The sequence below is a fragment of the Amphiura filiformis genome, chromosome 14 (assembly GCF_039555335.1).
Source record: "Amphiura filiformis chromosome 14, Afil_fr2py, whole genome shotgun sequence".
Lineage (NCBI taxonomy): Eukaryota > Metazoa > Echinodermata > Ophiuroidea > Amphilepidida > Amphiuridae > Amphiura > Amphiura filiformis.
In genome coordinates, this window is record NC_092641.1 from 13,779,930 (window position 1) to 13,801,503 (window position 21,574).

At 37.3% G+C, this 21,574-nt stretch overlaps 1 protein-coding gene across 1 annotated transcript in view; it reads left to right on the plus strand.

Moving 5' to 3' along the window:
• Positions 1-1,847: 1,847 nt before the first annotated feature.
• LOC140168939 (lactadherin-like) overlaps positions 1,848-21,574 on the plus strand; it is a 43,665-nt gene continuing 23,938 nt past the window's right edge. The window contains exons 1-4 of the mRNA XM_072192250.1: positions 1,848-2,105; positions 10,047-10,354; positions 14,493-14,652; positions 19,517-19,653. Of these exons, the coding sequence (XP_072048351.1) occupies positions 10,073-10,354; positions 14,493-14,652; positions 19,517-19,653 (579 nt within the window). The 5' untranslated portion in view covers positions 1,848-2,105; positions 10,047-10,072. The remainder of the gene's footprint in view (positions 2,106-10,046; positions 10,355-14,492; positions 14,653-19,516; positions 19,654-21,574) is intronic.

Genomic DNA, 21,574 nt, shown 5'->3' on the forward strand with positions numbered 1-21,574 from the left:
TACTTTTTACGTTTTATGACGTTTTCTGTTGGCCTTGGCAGCCTTTGCTTGCAGGTCTAATTTTACTGGGTTTTTTTAATTGAAATAAACAAATACATATGTCACTGACCTGACGAGATAGCTGCGCGCAGGGGTTTCTGAGGCGATGTTTTATTTTCCCTTGCTAAAGATACTACTGCATGGTACTCACCTTTTATACAATAATTGGTTCACTATTTTGTCAAAATATATTAACAGCTCATCTACCTGTGGTGCAGACTACCGTTTGTATTCTTGAAAAAAGACCAGATCCTTCTAGAGGCGGTGTCTTGAGATGGTCTCTTCCGTATAAGGAACTATGTTTTTGCCAAGGTGTGGTAGCACCTAAACATGCAAAAACGTGTCTAAGAAGGCAAGAGGAATATGAAGATGGTGTCTTGTGGTTTGTAGATGACCCATACTTGTTAATTATGAGACAACATTGGGAGAAGGACATGCTTGATGAACTTATGAACCGCACAACATATTGTGGTAAGATACTATTCTTTGTTATTGTTATTAGTATAATAATAATTGTTATTATTATCCTCGTCATCATTATCATCATCATCATCATCATCATCATCATCATCATCATCATCATCATCATCATCATCATCATCATCATCATCATCATCATCATCATCATCATCATCACCATCATTGAAATCATCATTACGTTTACTTTGTGTGGCATGCAACAGTAAAGATCCATTGTATCATCGTATTTATCCAGACATACGCCAAGCACAAGTAACGGTTTCATGTCCGGCAAACCAAAATATGGACACAGATCTCGGGAAAGCCACCGCCATGGTTGTGTACCAGAATCCCACTGCTGCAGATCAATCTGGTGCTGAAGTGAGCGTAGTGTGCTACCCACCATCTGAATCAGAGTTTCCTATTGGACAAACAACAGTCACGTGCGTAGCAGGAGACCACAGCGAAAACAGCGTAACATGCGACTTTCAAGTTGATATAAAAGGCAAGTCGGTCTAACAAAGTTATTTTAAATAATGTGAGTGATAAGATGGAAGGGACATTTTCCTTAAAGGTGCAACCTAGGACATTATAATGAATGTTTGTTTGCAGATTCGGTCGTTGACAAAAGTATCGTCAAGTTTGCATTCTCGGGCGACCTGTCGGCAGCCCGAAATTACTGTCAAAAACCTCTCAAAACTGTCAAACGTTTTTTGACAGGCTGCGTCAAAAACCTGAATTGTCGGAATTCTGGAATTTTGATCAATCCAAGTTATTTACAGGCTGTTTCAGAAACATAGAATTGTCAAAATTCCAGAATTTCGACAACTCCAAGATTCTTATGCAACAAGGCTCTGACAGGAGCTTGAACAACCAAGCAAATTCATCAAAACTGCTTTGGCGGATCGTGAAGAGGTAGAACCGTGTATTTTTGTTAAGCATGGAATTTATCTTGTCATCATCATCATCATCATCATCATCATCATCATCATCATCATCATCATCATCATCATCATCATTATTATTATTATTATTATTATTATTATTATTATTATTATTATTATTATTATTATTATTATTATTATTATTATTATTATTATTATTATTATTATTATTTTCATGGGCTCTTCGTTGATCATAGTAAATTTAAATTTTTTTACTGCTTATTTTTAATCAAAAATGCATTTGATAAATAAAATAAGTGAATAACAAATATAAAATGTCCTTGATAGTGTCCAAATTTAAGGTTTCTTCTAAAAAAGTGATTGAACCAAGCAAACCCAGTCGGTCGCTGAGGGCAACCAAACATAATTTTTTGGCCTTATTCAACGTTACAACTTACAGGTGCCTCAACTATTGAGCCTACTACAACCGAAGATGCTGGAAGTTCCACTAACAATGGAGCAAGTACCCCAGATCAACCGCCAATGGATCAACCACACCTGGACCGATCACCCCTGGGCCGACCACACCTGGATCAACCACCCCTGTATTGACCACCCCTGAATCGACCACCCCGGTGCCGACCAGTCCTGTACCGACCAGTCCTGGAACGACCACCCCTGGACCGACTACCCCTGGACCGACCACTCCTGGATCAACCAATGGTATGTTGACCTTTTAAGTCACCAGTAACGGCCCTCGTGTGATATAGTGTTCAATAACTGGTTCAAATTGCTACAAACCCCAATATGCAACTGGAAACAGTCAGATGTGATGCACACCGACATCGCCTGGCTAATAATATTATTACTTGGTACACAAGAGATACTAAAATCAATACCCGGGATCCATACACGTGAATGTCCTATGCACGATTTTGATATTCAGACAAAAAACTTTGGATACCGGGTAGAAAATGATGAATATTTCCCGTAAATGTTTTCGTATAAAGAAACCAGATGTGGCTCCTTGCACTTGAACATACGTGTTGAACAGATATGATAGTCGTTAGCTCACGTATTGAAATAGAAGCTTGCGCCTTGAACTCAAAAATTGACAATAATTCCGAGATTTCATGTGCCGAACACCAAGCACTACTATATAGCGCACTGTATAGGTCAATCGTAGGTAGTCTAAAAGCAGTGACCTATGGCGGCCATGCTATAACACACACACAGCGAAGTCAGCCACCTTGCTATTGTCAGTAGCCTTAGTCAGATGTCCTTCGGCCCATTATACTATTAAACAGGTCGGAATAAAATGGTCATGCGTGGCGGTGGATTCACCCTACCATGGCGATTTCTGCCATGAAGATATCGGGGCGATGACACTGTGTGATGGGTTAAAGCCATTATTATAACATTTGCTGAGGAGAACTCCCTCAAATTTTTTTTTTAATTCTGCTTTTTACACGATTGTAATGTACTTTAGTCAATAAAGACTTAAGGTGATGTAGTTTTGTCAAAATCCGAGATTTTGAATAAAACGATGGAACCGGCGTTTTATTATTACGATGGAAATATTAGTCGAACACGTATGCACAGTACGTACACCGCGTGCGGGATACACATACATACACCCCGAGGATCGTACCGTATTACAACCGCGGGAGTAACATGCATGGGCGCTAGTAGTAAATTCCAATTTTCTATGCTTTGCCTCACTTGTTCGGCTCAAAACTAAAAGGGGACATATCTGACAGTAAAAGCTAACATTTTATGGAAAATAAATACTAATCTATTTTTACAGAAATGTTATAATATGGCTTTAATTGCCAGTCAAATGAAACCACTAGTGTAGGGGTGAAACGACACCAGAAATGCTTTTTTTTTTAATTGTGCAAAAAGCAGAATGAACTAATTTCACAGTCGAAAGAGGGTGTCTATGAACTTCAATAACTTTAAAACTTGACGGGAAGCATCATAATTCGGAAGAAAGTGTAGAAAATGCAAAACCAGTTAAAACGATAACAATATAATAATCGGTCAAGTGCAAGAGCTGATATTCAGTACAGTGATATTTGATGCAAATCACTTATACGCATGCGTAGGTGGAATTACTGGAACAATATGCTGGAAATTTATGAAGATTACGGAATGAGAAATTTAATATTTTTTAATGGCTAATCTCTCTGCGTACTACTACATTTTGTAAGGTGTAAATATGATAATAGCGGATTAATGTTAATCATGGTTTAGGTATTTTCTAGGGAAATTCGCTTTTTAATGTTTTCGCTTAGGAATACACTATAAATAGACTAAAATGTCCATCTCTCAAAAGGGTGTTGTATGAGCTGCAAGTTGTGTCCCAGACGGCAACACTCTGCATACTTTAAATCCTAGATTAGTTCTATTTTGGAAATTATGTGCTTATTTAAGCATCAAGCAGCAAGTTCGCGCAAAAGCTGGCAACCAAATTAATTTATTTAATTAGGGTATGCTGAATTCAAAACTTTTGTCTGCCAAGCTATATTGGAACCCCATTACCCAAAAAGACACCTAAACCCCCTACATGATCATACAGGTGGTAAAAATTAAACATGCTCCAAATTCACTAACAAAACATGTCAAATTATTTGTCTGGGTCTAAGGGTCACAAAAATGTAACATATATATTTGTGCGTAGGACATATAGTTATCAAGTTAAGAGGCTCAACAGGTCCAAGGTCAATTACATGTTATACAGGGGTGGAAACTAAAGTTGCTCCAATTTTTGTAAAAAGGATGCAAACTGTTCATCGAGTCTAAGGGATTCAGGAAAAGTTATAGAATAGTTTTTACTATCTGCGATGTCAAGTTCAGAATATAGATGATTGATAATACAATTTCCATTGAATCCTATGGAATTCTACATATCTTTTAACTCTTTGCTGTGTAGCTTGCTAACTAGACATCTCAGATAGTGCAAACTATTCTGTTCCTGATACCTCTACGCTAGGCGAACAATTTGCTTCAACTTGACTTTTGACCCATACACAACAAGCAAATCGACCTTTTGTGCCCCATGACATCTTAACGATAGGTCGTACCACGCACAAAAATAACATTTCTGGGATCCAGTCCGCGGGGCCAGACGCGTAAATTGACATATTTGAAAGTGCTTTTGGAATAGAATTAATTTTACCCCCAATTTGGGGGTCTTTTTCAATATATTTCAATATATTCCTTGGCAGACAAGTTCCACATTAATAAAAATAAGCTTGTTGCCAACTTTTACGCAAACTTGCCGCTAGGAACGTGATTTTTCAAAAATATAACCAGTCTAACCGAGAACATAACAAGGCAAGGCCTGCTTCCATGCATCATGCCACACATGCAGTGTATGTAGGTTCTCCACTATACTCCCAAAAACGACACCAATGCCCGCCAATAAAACACTTTTTAATACATAAGCTTGCGTTGTGTTGGTATTTATTTGCACCGGCCACAGCGAATCGTGAGCTCAATGAGAGCAGGCACAATTATTATAAATAATTGTGAATCTTTTTTTTCTTACTCTCCTTGTACAAACAAATGCAGTGGGATCCTAGACTAATACAATGGGGAAGCCTAAAGCCTAAAAGAAAACAATCGCGGTAGGAGCGGGCTACGAAAACTCTTAAAAAAACTCCTTTTTAATTTTTTTGGAGAAAAATTGAGAACGTACGATGACCCCTGGCTTTCTACCTCATGTCAACCTGATGATTGAATTCTTTCCTCCCCGAACAATCAGTCAAATACCCACCCTGGATAACCGACAGAGGCAAAACATTTTAAAATACACATTAAAAAAAGCGTGTGTGCTGCGTGTTGCTACCAACCAGTACGACAGCAAGTTCGTGTATACGGGTTGGTGACCACGGGTTACGTAACACAATGTTAAAATTTTAGCCGGCAAACGCTTTTTATCAAAATAGCTCCAGAAATGGAAGACACGGGTCGTATATTGCTCCATCTATGTACCCTGACTACATATAAGATATCAAACATTTGTGTAAAACAACAAATAACGTGTAAAAGTTGAATTAAATGGAAAAAAAGAAGCTTGAACATGTCCAAAGTAACTCGGAAAATGAGAAAAATTGCATGTCACGAACACAAAAATGTTCATATCATCAAGCAAGAAAAAGCGCCGGAATCAAAATGGGTGTCATGTTATAGAATAACTAAAGTTAGCTTGCCTGAAAATTTCGTGATTTTTGGTTGGGGTATATTTCTAGTCGTATATTGAACATGTTGAAATGTTTATCTTTGTGCGTGACTACTGTCACGCCATATATTGTACGGCCGATGTTTTTCCTGCAAAGAAACTTTCATTGTCAATTGTCCATTGTTGGTTATTTAACTTGAAAATAATACTACCAACGTTCAAACAATTTTAAAAGTCAGCATAAAGGTTTGTGTTACATTATTTGGACGGTGTTAATTCATTCCAGAAATAGAATCACGAGTGAGCCACTGAGTGGGTATAACATTGCTATTATTGTCACCGAATTAATCATGTCTCTGGTATGGCTTAGTGGTAAATACATGTGTTTGGAAGTTCGATCTTGGTTTGAAGCCCGCAAGCACCTCTCTTTGATTTCTGATTTGATTTTAACTCATATTTTAAAATCCTAGTTCTCATATTTTTATTAAAGCCATAATATACGATTTCTGGCAAATTTGAAGTGTTGTTATTCCAAAAATTATAACAATATTTATAATATTAGTAAATAACTGTCATGTCAGGAAGGTTTCACGTTACATTTGAAGCAGAAGTAGTGAGATAAAAATGAAAGAAAACACTTAATATCTTGACCGCTTAACTGTGGTGTTCTATGGGGGATTAGTCTCAAGAAATCAAAGTTAGTTGCTCTATCTAGACAACGAACTTGGCTGATTCCAATTAGGTGTAATCCGAGGTGTAAGTTGGACATTGTGTAAAAATGACAAATATGCCAAAATATTAGGTTTGAAATTCGTGCATCTCATGATTTGATATGTATGCATAAAAGCTCATAAAATATGTTGCCGATAGGGCAGGGGTCTAGTCCAATTAAAAAATCGTGAAAATCGGTGTTTTACAAAAACTTTTAAAAATTACTCAAGTTATTTGATTATTTCATATTGAAAGCTACTGAACTTAAATGCATTTTTTTAAAAAGATATGAACTCGAATGTAGGATAAGCCTTAAACATGAACAAGAAATAAATCGTGAAAAAAGTGGGCCTTCAAGCTGACATTCATTTAGGCCTATATTATTAAAGACAAAGGGAGAGGAAAAAGAAAAGAAAAACGAACTGAAATTCCACATCATCGATAAGATAACATGGGAATCGAACTCTCAACCTTCCGCACTGCGTACCTTCGCTCTGTCCACTAAGCCATCACAACTTGTTCGGGCAAAGGGTATTCTTTTGCTATCTTATTTCTCGTTCAACATGTTCAAGGATCTCACTCAACAACAATCCTTTCAAAACTGCTTGTACTTCAGTTAAATGAGATGATACTACCTTCTTTGACGACTATAATATTTTTAATTGCTATATTAATCAATATAACATGTATATATAGACAGCGCCGGCTGGGATCCATTTCGTGAAGCATCGTGACACTTGCAACGTGCGCTTACGACACGAAGACTCAAAGAACGCAACTTTTCAACCTACGACTAGGTTGTTCCACCGCTCATTTTCGCTGAAATTTTAATACAAGCTGTGGTTAATTAATGTTTATCATAACAGAAAAGCATTAGACCGGCGTTTCCTCAAAGCTGTAGATATAAGCAATTTAGTGATCGTGACATGCATTTTCTCTCATTTTTTAGGCTACTTCGCGCACAAAAAGCATTCATTTTTTCCACAATAATTAAACTTTTACACGTTATTCTCTGCCTTATACGCATGTTTCATATCTTATCTATGGGCTCAATATAGAAATGAAGGAAGAAACGACTCGTGTATTACATTTTTTTGATGTTTTCTGAAAAACCGTATTTGCCACCTGATTTTCAACATTGCGTTACGTAACAGCAGAGGTCACGCCGGTAAAAATTACCGGAAGTGAGCTAAGTTGCTGTCGTACTGCAACCTGAAGTGACTACCAAGCAATAACACGCCCCGGCGCACACCCAAGCCATTCATTATGACGTAACGTGAAGAAAATAAATATATGCTAATTCGCCGAGGGCGCTCAAACGCACATTTATTGAGCTAACCAACGCACTGAATGGTCTATTGTTCTATTGTGTCCGATTTGAGCGCTGACATATTGGAAAATGTTGCCAATCAATATTCATGAGAGTGTACATTCAACGTCCAATTTTCGAAATTGGGTGACTTGTGCTTGGCAGGTGTAAAATACATCTGACTGGGCGTTTTAAATACGTAACGCATGAAAGGCATTGGCATCATCGAATGGCTGCCTATAGTGCTATTAGTGTTAGGCCTATGTGTGTGTGTGGGGGAGGGGCTGTGTTTAGTTTCTATAATAATTATTATAAGGCCTACATTTATTTGTCATTCATTTCTTTTCCTTTCTCTGTACTTGCTAAAGTATCACTCCCTCTTCTTATCTCCCTTCCCTTCTCCATCCCTCTTACGTTTTGTCCACTCTCATTCCTATCATTTTCCTTACCTTTCTATTTATTTTCGTCTATTTATTTATTTCTCTTTATTTCTTCCTCTTTCTCTCTTCCTCCAGTCCCTCTCATTCTTCATATCCCTCCTCCAACCTCCCCCTCCCAAGACCTCTCACAGAAGAGCTGCCCCCCCTTCAGTACGCCATTGATTATGACATTCTCCTTCTTAAAATAAAATAAAATAAAATCTCAATTTGTAAAACAACTTTTATATAGGCCTATACCGGTATACTTATTATATGTTACATGCATACGTAGCTCCCGGGAACGTAGCTATTTAATACCATTATTGTACTATGGCAGCCTTGATGTGTAATCATTCAGCAGGCGCATTCAATTTATTTAAATGAAGCACCTAATGTCAGTTGGGTGACAACGAACTATGCATTAGCGGCTAATGTGTGCCTTTTGTGCTTACGGCTACTCAATCACACCCTTGGGTTTATGTATAACAATAGGTACTTTTCGTTCCATTAAGCGCTTTCACGCGACTTGCATTTGATCACTTATTGACAGTATAGCCTGCTAGGTAAAGCGTTAATACACTGTCGGGTCAGCTTACGGATTTAATGGCGGAAGCCCTTTGTCCCAAACAAAAGGTACCTTTCGATGAATAGCTTGTCAGATTTCAAATCGGCACAAGGTTTCAATGCGTTACGTAATCTATTACTTTTCCTTTCTATATAAGCTCCTTGGAGCTAACGCTGTTACGTAATGAAGTGTGTGAAAGACAAAGAGCGTAGGATAGTCGCTGATTGAAACCACTGACTATGGCTGTTTGCCCTCACCAAGATGTAGTCCGACGTGTAGGACCTTTTTTTCTTATTTCCCAGACAATATTCACCTCAGACTATGACCACTATCTCATATCTATGGCGCAAGAAAGACGAATCGCGAAAGTCCAGTGACCACGCCGCCCTTTTTTTCGGGCGGCGTGGTCACTGGACTTTCGCGGTCAATACTTCTTGAGCAATCAGAGCCTGAGCAGTGATAGTTGGTAACTGAGAAAAAAACCAGGTCCTATTCGTCGGACTACCAAGATGGTAGAAGGTCAGTGAGTACATTACCATTCACCTATTCGTGGTATTGATTCTTTGCACTCCATGCATTTGCATGTCTTCTGGAGGAAGATTTGAACTAATTTTTTTACGCCGCCTTCGGAAGCGATTTTTTTTTTCAATTTTAATTCTAATTTTTGTTTTTTTCCCCTCACCAATATGGCGGCCAAGTAGGTTCACTTTTTCGGTCGCCGCCCGCTATCCATGTATTGATCTTTTTCCCTCTATCCCACAATGCACTATTCCAGGGGGGTATGACGTAGTTCATCAACCTCATAGATCGTGTGGATCCGATGGTCTTTGCCAGGCCTTTGCAATTATTTTGTCTTAATATGGGCATACTGATTCCATATAAGCGGATTATCGTAAAGGCCATCGATGTTACTAATTATGCAATTATTAAATACACAAGTGATGCAGTTACGGAGCGATGCAGAACATCTGTGTAAGAGATTCTGTTTACGTCTTATTTTCATCTCCGAAAAAAAAGTGAAACGGACGCCGACAAAATATCAGTGCGTGTCCCGTCATTAGTTTTTCACCATTAGGTCTATAAAATGTATAGAAAGTTAGGTTTCAATAGCAGGAAACTTTTTTTTTTGGCGACGACACCATGTTCATAAGGCATAGAAATGTTGTTAGTGATAAAAGGTATTAGTGATCGCGCGCCATTATCGTGATGATTGGGGATTCCTTTTTTGTGATGAAGGCACCAGCCGAAATGTCCGTATTCCAGAATGTAATGAACATAACTCTGTACTCCCCCGGGGAGATGATGTATTTCGCGACACTCATATCCCCTGGAATAGTGCATGATGGGAAAGAGTTAAAAAGGTCTATAGAGGTCAGTGCCCCTCCTATATATTTGAGATTCAATTAATCGACTTTACCGATAATGCCAATATTGGATTTGAAATACTATTCTATTTCTATTTTGCTCATAATAGATGCATCCTGTTCTTTACCACTTGGAATGGAGAATGGTCAAATTCCTAACTCACGAATCAGTAGCGCGAAAATGGGAGACTGGGATCTCCACAAGGCTCTTGAGGGCAGACTAAACAACGGCGATTATTGGGATACCGATACAACTTACAGCTCCTGGATGCAGGTGTACCTTGGGTTGACAGCGAAAGCTGTTGGTCTCATAACACAAGGAAATGGTCAGAACTGGGTGATTAGCTATTATGTGCAGACACAAAGTTTTGGAGGGGAACTACTGTATATTACGCATGATTCCAACGACTCCAGGAAGGTACTTAGTATTATGTAATTCATTATTATAAATATAACGTTATTTACGGGAGTACCTTTAATGCTGATACACTCAAAATGTAATTAGTTGAACTTACATAAATTCAATTCAAGTAATTCAATTCTATTGATTAATCTGAACAAGCGTTGCATACAAATCCCTGCATTTATGTTGAAGGTCACACACAAAAACCAGAACTTGTAAGAATATTGTAGGTACTTTCCAGATGGACTAGGAAAATTGGGCTAGCCGAAGTTATGTATGTGCAAGTAATTTGTAGGAATTGTAGGATTTTGAGTTGAAATAACCCTTTTGACCCCTACGTGACCTTTGACCGCATGAGTTTCACGTGACATGTATGGTCATGGTCAGTGATGGTTGTGACCAAGTTAAGAAGGCGCAACACTAATTCAGCGTCCCATAGAAACACGTGTGAATTCGGCCTACTTCAAGCGCCATTTTTGGCGTCCCTGCAATACTTGCCAAAATCAATTTGGTATCAAATTAAAGCTCTGTTTCTGGAAATTCCAAAACTTTTGTCGGCATATATCGATGACCGTTGACTTTTTTCGCTATTTCGTGATGCAAAAAATAAGGGCAAAAAATATACTAAACTCACCACTCACATTTCAAAATTGGAAGTTGTCCTAATCCGCCATAAAACATTGCTTTTAAGATAAAATATCCGTTTCTTCTGCATGTTATCATTGAAGACACTTGTCGAATTCATATGAGCTAATATTAAATGATTTAAAGTAAACATGTCGGTAGATATGGTCGCTACAATTTTATATTCGTAATGGACTATATTAGCCGAATTTCGTTCATACAGAAAATGCGTATTGGTTTAGTGTTGTGCCCCCTTAAGGGTGGTCTTAACCTTGGAATTATGGAATTTTTTGGGCCTCATAAGTGGTAAATTGTTAGTCTAAATGATATAATATTTTTAGAATGGCAAAGACTTGACAAATTCATCTGTGAGGTCAAATTTCGGCAAAGAATGCTAATTTTCTCAGAAAATAAAAAAAAAAGCCATTTTTGGCCCAAATTTTTTCGGACAACGTTACAAAAAAATTGTTGGGAAGAACATTTGTATTTAATTTTCAAAAACTAGATAAAAATATCTAGGACCCGTTTCTTATTTTCTTTGGGAAATTTGTACAATGGTCAAAAAATGCTCGATTTTCAACAACAAAATCATAAAAAAGCCTAATTTTCACCCAAATTTCAAATATTTTTGGTTTTGGTTCAAATTCAAAAAAAAAATGTTTAAAAAAATCCTAGATTTTTCTATCTAGTTTTTAAAAATTGATAACAATTCTAGAAAGGGGGTCAAAATGTCCAATATTTTTTTAAACAAAAGATGTAATAAAATATATACGAAGTTTAAAAAATTCAAATAAACACATAATTCTGGTTCACTATGACGATACCTAAATCCTCAAGCAATATCAACAAAAGCAACCAAACTAAAATTGCCATATCAGAAAAAGGTGTTTTTCTCAGAATTGTACTTTATACTTTATATTTTGTGGATTTACCCTTAGGGGGGCGCCAAATTGACCAATTCAGCATCGATTCTGCGCCCCTCCAAGCGATGAAAGTCAAAATTTTCAAGCGCTTCTCGCGCATTTCAGCACAAAATCAATTTAGAGAACATTTTAAGACCGATATTCAACTTCTAGTAACCAAAATTAATTAGTGGTAGGCCTTATTTGTCCAAAATTTCGCGCAGGGCGCTACAAACCCTAGTTACGCCACTGCGTATGCTATAATGACCCACCATGGTCGAAAGTGGTGTGGCATCTTTGGTGATGCGGTTATGCAATGCAGACTGGTCTGAATATATAATTAGCAACATGTGCAGTCCTTTACAAGCGCACAACACTTTCATTAGCTTAGATTCTTGTAAAAGATTGTGGTCAAAGTCATCATAGAAAAGTGTTATCAAAGCCTTAGACCCAGCATGATTTATACTTTTCAAATTCCAAAGTTCAATTTGAAACCCCATTTCTTTTCAATTTTGGTCTTTTCCCGCGATATTTTTCATAAAAAGCCGTAGAACGTCGGGTACCATAAACTTTTTTGAATCAATCCATTTAGTGCAATGGGGATGAATGTCATAATAATTAGATGCGCTGTGATAGTATTTATTCGACAATCTTCATCAGGAGGTATTGTCCAGCAAAATAGGTATATTTGCCAGTAATTCGTGTTAAAACCCCATTGTTGAAACATTACGTTATTATAAAAATGTGAAGCTGAACTAAGGTTTTCAGAATGTATAGGCCCAGCTTATGTACATACATTCCTTGCATATTTATTTATTTATTTATTTAAATCCAAGTAAGGTACATCATCCACAGTAAAGTGCTCAACCAAGAAGGCAGCTGGATATTAGCATATTCTGACGAGTGTAGGTCGGCTTCGGCTGGCCTGCATGAAACAATTTATTTATTTTATTTATTAAGGTATAAAACAATCCAGAAGGCAGGTCACAGACCTGATACGCCTGGGTAACAATTAAAAACATGTATAAAAACAACATACAAAGCAACAACAAAATGCATACAGTTTAGCATAACATTCAAAGGCAAAAATCACAGATTATTAAGACGCTGAACAACTTGAGGAATGGTAGATTGCATGTACCTGGTTCGCTTACAGCGAGGAGGATCAATCTGCTGGGCATACCTAAGATTCCTACCGTGCCGATCACCTTTGGATTTAGGCAGCATTTGAGAATGTTTAGCAGACGCTTGCCAACCTTGGCCAAATCGCACCAACAGCTGATCTCTCCTCTCACATAAGGAAACCAAACCTAGTTTCTCCAAAGCAGCCCGATAAGATGTGTAGCTCTGGCCCAGGATGATACGACACGCCCGCTTCTGGACGAGCTCCATCTGCTCAGACTGTGCTCTGGAGATAGTAGTATGCCATAAAGGGCTGGCATATTCCATGATAGGAATTTGATAAACGGAAGATAAATCATCCCACGAAGCATTGAAGCGTCTCAAAACATAAAGCATATACATTCGTCTAGAGGCGCGAGATATCATTGAATTGACTTGAGTAGTCCAACTAAGATCACTTTCTAAGGTGATACCAAGAAGTTTCATATTCTGAGTGACATCTAAAACAGATCTATTGAGAGTCAAAGGATTGAAGGAATCCTCCCTTTTCAAAAAACTGATGTGCATAATATGACATTTGGAAGGTTTTGGTAGTAAATAATGTTGGAAGGTTTTTTAATAAATCACCAAGTCTATTTTAAATGTATTTATTTATTTATTTATTTATTTATTTATTTATTTATTTATTTATTTATTTATTTATTTATTTATTTATTTATTTATTTAATTTATTTATTTATTTATTTATTTATTTATTTATTTATTAGAAAGAAAAAGAAGATCCTGTCATGGCTGTGTAAGAAGAAGAAGAAATTGTTAAAATACAATACTCCAGCTGAAGTTCGGCTGAACTAATACATTTTTCTTTTAAAGAAAATGGAGCTCAGACAAACTGGCATTATAATGAAGGAGAGAAAAAATCAGAACCGTTCGGATTCGAACCAGCGTGCACTAACGATTACATGTCGTTGGCTCACCACCACACGCCATAACAGCTCATGGCGGATCAGCCGGCGAATTGAACATGTAACGATTTTATTCTCTCGTAAATATCGCACGGCCAATGTAAATTAATTATAATTAGAGAGGGCGGCCTATCTGCTGTGTCATAGCATGACATCAGTCAATATGAGACATTAAATATTAAATGCGAGGATTCAGAGGATACATGCCTGAGAAAATATATATTTACGAGAGAATAAAATCGTTACATGTTCAATTCGCCGGCTGATCCGCCATGAGCTGTTATGGCGTGTGGTGGTACGTGAGCCAACGACATGTAATCGTTAGTGCAAGCTGGTTCGAATCCGAACGGTTCTGATTTTTTCTCTCCTTCATTATAATGCCAGTTTGTCTGAGCTCCATTTTCTTTAATTATTATATATTTTCTCAGGCATGTATCCTCTGGATCCTCGCATTTAATATTTAATGTCTCATATTGACTGATGTCATGCTATGACACAGCAGATAGGCCGCCCTCTCTAATTACATTTTTCTTTTCATAGCTTTTTCCAGGCAACACCGACGGGAACGGATCTTTTACAAACATATTTGACAGCCCAATTGAGACTATTCTGATTCGTGTAGAGCCTTATGAGTGTAATGGTGTATGCCAGTTACGTTTGGAAATATTGGGTTGTAACAGTTCTCTAGCGCTATCAAAAGGTATTTCTAAAGATGAAGGTATTGTGGTAGTATCAAATATAATATTCTAACAAAATTGAACTTGTCAAGCGTTGCCAAAAATCAAACTAAAGGCCCGGTCACACTATGACGGGACAATAACCAACGAAAGGTGACGAACGTGAAACTCACAAAATGTTGACGGCAAAGCGACGACAAAAAGAGGAAAAACAAGATTCGCCGACGAGTGGGAACGACCTTCAGCGACAACACGACGGCAAGGGACGAAGGCTGCGACAGGAAACGGAGACTAGCGACCAAAACCGGACGTTGTCTGGGCGGCGAGTGACGATGTCTCGATGGAGCCCGACAACAAGCAACGAGGTCAGACGGCTGGCAGCGGATTTGCTTGCGGCAAGGAACGGCAGCTGACAGCGGCCGACATCAAAGCCTGTGTGTGTGCGGGTCGTATAGTGCATTTAAGCGTTCCCACTCTTCACAGCGTTCTGGTTATCCACTCAAAAATATCAATATCAATAATAACCAAAAATAATTATTAGCATCAATATCAACAATAATCAAAAATATTAAAATCAATATCAATAATAATAAAATATCAATATCAATAATAATCAAAAATATTAAAATCAACATATCAATAATGATCAAAATATAATCATCAATATCAAAAATAATAAAATATCAATATCAATAATAATCAAAATATTAACATCAATATCAATAACAATAAAAATATTAATATCTTTTATTAATATTGATATTTCTTTTATATGAAATTCAAAATTGCATCGTGCCGGACAGTCTATTGAAATCGAACTGACGTCAAAAAATGTAAAAAAATGGCACAAAAAGTTTTAAATCGTGGACCATCGTTTAAAAATCGTAACCCATCGCAGACCACCGTTTCAATGCCGCAGGTACTCGCAAAAGACCCGCCATCAACGGTCAACATCCGTCACCCTCCGGACAAAATTCGCAAGTCACTGCCGCACCAAGATCGTTACAATTTCGTTACTTGCCACAATGTGTCGTCAGGGTTCGAGATGTGAAGTCACTTGCCGTTGTTTTTTCGTCAATGGTCGTTGACAACGACTACCAACGAAATTGTGACGACCTCAAAACGACTAAAGACGGCTTCGCATGGTATGGAGACGTCAAAGAAATGAAGGTTGCGGTCTCCAACGAATCTGAACGGAATCACAACTACTTATTTTGCCGTCACAAAATTTTCAACATGTTGAAAATTTGCCGACGAACGCGACGAATAATTTCGGCCGTCTGCGGTCGCTAAAGGCCTGGTCACACTGTGACGAATAGGGGTGAACGGCAAGCGACATAAGCTGCGAATTGCAATTTTGAATTTACCGCCACTCACCGTGTGCTGCCGTTAGTTGTCGCTGACGAATCCGTTAGCGACCGCAGTCGGCCACAATTATTCGTCGCGTTCGTCGGCAAATTTTCAACATGTTGAAAATTTTGTGACGGCAAAAGAACAGTTGTGATTCCGTTCAGATTTCGTTGGAGACCGCAACCCTCATTTCTTTGACGTTTCCATACCGTGCGAAGCCGTGTCTAGTCGTTTTGAGGTCGTCACAATTTCGTTGGTAGTCGTTGGTAAACGTCACTTCGATTTCAATAGACTACCCGGCACGATGCAATTTTAAAGTTCATATAAGACAATAATATCAATAATAATCAAAAATATTAATATTTCTGATTATTATTGATATTATTATTGATATTGATGTTTATTTTTTTTTGGATTATTATTGATTTTCATATTTTGATTCCTATTGATATTTATATTAATTTTTTTGATTATTTTTGATATGTGTAATATTTTTATTATTATTGATATTGATATTAACATCTTTGATTATAATAGGCCTAATTGATATTGATATTAATATCTTTGATTATAATAATTGATATTGATGTTAATATTTTTGATTATTATTGATATAAATATTAAAAGTTTAGATTATTATTTATATTGATTTTACTATTTTTGATTATTATTGATATTTATATTGGTTTTTTATATTATTATTGATATGTGTAATATTTTTGATTATTATTGATAAAGATATTAATAGCTTTGATTATTATTGATATGTGTAATATTTTTGATTATTATTGATATCGATATTAATAGTTTTGATTATTATTGATATAGATATTAATAGTTTAGATTATTATTGATATTGCTTTTACTATTTTTGATTATTATTGATATTTATATAATTTTTTATTATTATTATTGATATGTGTAATATTTTTGATTACTATTGATATTGATGTTTATACTTTTGATTATTATTGAAATAGATATTAATAGTTTGGATTATTATTGATATTGATTTTACTCTTTTTGATTATTGTTGAGATTGATGTTAATATTTTTGATTATTATTGATATTGATATTTTTGAATGATATTTTTGGATGATCAGAACGTTGTGAAGAGTGGGAACGCCAAAGGGGACTATACGACCCGCACACACACGTACATTGATGTCGGCTGCTGAGTCACGTCAACATCACCGCAATCCACCGTCAGCTGTCGTTTCTTGCCGCAAGCAAATCCGCTGCCAGCCGTCTGACCTCGTTGCTTGTTGTCGGGCTCCGTCGAGACTTCGTCACTCATCGCTCAGACAACGTCCGGATTTGGTCGCTAGTCTCCGTTTCCTGCCGCAGCCTTTCGTCCCTTGCCGTCGAGTTGTCGCTAAATGCCGTCAACATTTTGTGATTTTCACGTTCGTCACCTTTCGTTGCTTATCGTCCGTCATAGTGTGACCGGGCCTTAAAGTCCCGGTCACACTATGACGAATAGGGGTGAACGGCAAGCGACGTTAAGCTGCGAATTGCAATTTTGAATTTACCGTCACTCACCGTGTGCTGCCGTTAGTTGTCGCTGACGAATCCGTTAGCGACCGCAGAAGGCCGCAATTATTCGTCGCGTTCGTCGGCAAGTTTTCAACATGTTGAAAATTTTGTGACGGCAAAAGAATCAGTTGTGATTCCGTTCAGATTTCGTTGGAGACCGCAACCCTCATTTCTTTGACGTTTCCATACCGTGCGAAGCCGTGTCTAGTCGTTTTGAGGTCGTCGTTGGTAGTCGTTGGTAAACGTCAATTCGATTTCAATAGACTACCCGGCACGATGCAATATTTTAAAGTAATAATCAAAAATATTAATATTTCTGATTATTATTGATATTGTTATTGATATTGATGTTAATATTTTTGATTATTATTGATACTGATATTAACATTTTTTATTATTATTAATATTGATGATAATATTTTTGATCATTATTGGTATATTGATATTGATATAATAGTTTGGATTATTATTAATATTGATTTTCATATTTTGATTCCTATTGATATTTATATTAATTTTTTGATTATTTTTGATATGTGTAATATTTCTTAATATTATTGATATATATATTTTTTTGGATTATAATAGGCCTAATTGATATTGATATTAATATCTTTAATTATAATAATTGATATTGATGTTAATATTTTTGATTATTATTGATATAGATATTAATAGTTTAGATTATTATTGATATTGCTTTTACTATTTTTGATTATTATTGATATTTATATAATTTTTTATTATTATTATTGATATGTGTAATATTTTTGATTACTATTGATATTGATGTTGATATTTTGATTATTATTGAAATAGATATTAATAGTTTGGATTATTATTGATATTGATTTTACTATTTTTGATTATTGTTGATATTGATGTTAATATTTTGGATTATTATTGATATTGATATTTTTGAGTGGATGATCAGAACGTTGTGAAGAGTGGGAACGCCAAAGGGGACTATACGACCCGCACACACACAGGCTTTGATGTCGGCTGCTGAGTCACGTCATCATCACCGCAATACACCGTCAGCTGCCGTTCCTTGCCGCAAGCAAATCCGCTGCCAGCCGTCTGACCTCGTTGCTTGTTGTCGGGCTCCGTCGAGACTTCGTCACTCATCGCCCAGACAACGTCCGGATTTGGTCACTAGTCTCCGTTTCCTGCCGCAGCCTTTCGTCCCTTGTCGTCGTGTTGTCGCTAAAGATTGTTCCCACTCGTCACCGAATCTCGTTTTTCCTCTTTTTGTCGTCGCTTTGCCGTCAACATTTTGTGATTTTCACGTTCGTCACCTTTCGTTGCTTATCGTCCGTCATAGTGTGACCAGGCCTTAACGGATTCGTCAGCGACAACTAACGGCAACACACGATGAGTGATGGTAAATTCAAAATTCGCAGCTTAACGTCGCTTGCCGTTCACCCCTATTCGTCACAATGTGACCGGTCCTTAACTGCATTGTATTCATTCTCGCATTTTTCGTTATAGCGACACAACGAGCAATAATTTGATCAGCGAACCACCATTGTCTTAAATTTATATAGTTATAATAAATATTGAAAAATTTAAGGGAATGATGGCTCCCATTAAGGCCTATTGACCTAGGTTACGCAGCATACTAGATAGTGAAAAATATTCTGTATTCGAATTGTTATATCGACACAAAATTGTTAACACCTCTATTGTCTAAATCGGAGCACTTTATGTTTTGGCCCTCATAGAGCAACAAACTGTGACCTTTTTGGTAACTCAAGAACGGTGCATCGTAGATAGGTCAAACTCTATTTATTTATTTGCCTTATATATTTAGTTATATTTATTGTTAACTTATCTTTTGTTAAAGGGGTGATCCAATACAACATGGGGACGAATAGCTTTAGCCCAGTCTCTCTACTATAGTGCTAACCTGCTAATAGTAAGCACTGATCAACATGTCTGAAAGGGCAAACAAACCTTTTATTTTTTTAGCCTATCTATATTTAATTTTTTCCCATTAGATTGCGTGATACCTTCTGGAATGGAGCATGTAACGGGTGAAATAGACCGCCATGTCACAGACCATTATGGCGGACGACTAAACGGAGTGGGTGCGTGGGAATTATACAAAATACCTATATCCACGGAGTTGATGCAGGTCAGTGAGTGGGGGAAAATCAACCTTTGAGCTTCTAACTTACAGGAATACCCTCCGCATAATTGTAACGTATACGTACAAATCCTAGCCTTAACCGTAGACTTAATGTAGCCCTACCCGTAGGGCTATTTGTAGAGGTCACGCGTCAATGGGAAAGAGCACTGTGTATTGTGTATAGGAAAACGGACAGTAACTGCAGTATGTGCCGGTCGGGAATTGTGTTTATTTGTTGTCATGTTTAATTGTAACACTTTGGGTTGGTAAACTGTTCACTCTTTCTTATTAAATATATTCAGTTTCCTCTTGTAGCGAGCAATCGTTCCCCATTGTGTTTATTTGTTCTTGTGCAGGATGCGTATCCCCATTACCTACTTTACTTATATTATACTGGGGAAACGATTAAGCATCAGTAATGATCTCCTTCACTTGTGTACTTGCGTAATATTTGTTTGTGTGTATTGTATACCACGACTGCTAACATTAGACCCAGTTTTAACCACCGTTTATCAGTGGGAGCTGGTAGCCAAATGGATAAGGCGTCCGTCTAGAGATCGGAAGGTCGTGGGTTCGATTCCCATGCCGGCAAATTCCCTTGGTTTTTTTTTCAAGTTGGGTTGTATGCCGGTCGGGAATTGTGTTTATTTGTTGTCATGTTTAATTGTAACACTTTGGGTTGGTAAACTGTTCACTCTTTCTTATTAAATATATTCAGTTTCCTCTTGTAGCGAGCAATCGTTCCCCATTGTGTTTATTTGTTCTTGTGCAGGATGCGTATCCCCATTACCTACTTTACTTATATTATACTGGGGAAACGATTAAGCATCAGTAATGATCTCCTTCACTTGTGTACTTGCGTAATATTTGTTTGTGTGTATTGTATACCACGACTGCTAACATTAGACCCAGTTTTAACCACCGTTTATCAGTGGGAGCTGGTAGCCTAATGGATAAGGCGTCCGTCTAGAGATCGGAAGGTCGTGGGTTCGATTCCCATGCCGGCAAATTCCCTTGCTTTTTTTTCAAGTTGGGTTGTATGCCGGTCGGGAATTGTGTTTATTTGTTGTCATGTTTAATTGTAACACTTTGGGTTGGTAAACTGTTCACTCTTTCTTATTAAATATATTCAGTTTCCTCTTGTAGCGAGCAATCGTTCCCCATTGTGTTTATTTGTTCTTGTGCAGGATGCGTATCCCCATTACCTACTTTACTTATATTATACTGGAGAAACGATTAAGCATCAGTAATGATCTCCTTCACTTGTGTACTTGCGTAATATTTGTTTGTGTGTATTGTATACCACGACTGCTAACATTAGACCCAGTTTTAACCACCGTTTATCAGTGGGAGCTGGTAGCCTAATGGATAAGGCGTCCGTCTAGAGATCGGAAGGTCGTGGGTTTGATTCCCATGCCGGCAAATTCCCTTGCTTTTTTTTCAAGTTGGGTTGTATGCCGGTCGGAAATTGTGTTTATTTGTTGTCATGTTTAATTGTAACACTTTGGGTTGGTAAACTGTTCACTCTTTCTTACTAAATATATTCAGTTTCCTCTTGTAGCGAGCAATCGTTCCCCATTGTGTTTATTTGTTCTTGTGCAGGATGCGTATCCCCATTACCTACTTTACTTATATTACACTGGGGAAACGATTAAGCATCAGTAATGATCTCCTTCACTTGTGTACTTGCGTAATATTTGTTTGTGTGTATTGTATACCACGACTGCTAACATTAGACCCAGTTTTAACCACCGTTTATCAGTGGGAGCTGGTAGCCTAATGGATAAGGCGTCCGTCTAGAGATCGGAAGGTCGTGGGTTCGATTCCCATGCCGGCAAATTCCCTTGCTTTTTTTTTCAAGTTGGGTTGTATGCCGGTCGGGAATTTTTTTTATTTGTTGTCATGTTTAATTGTAACACTTTGGGTT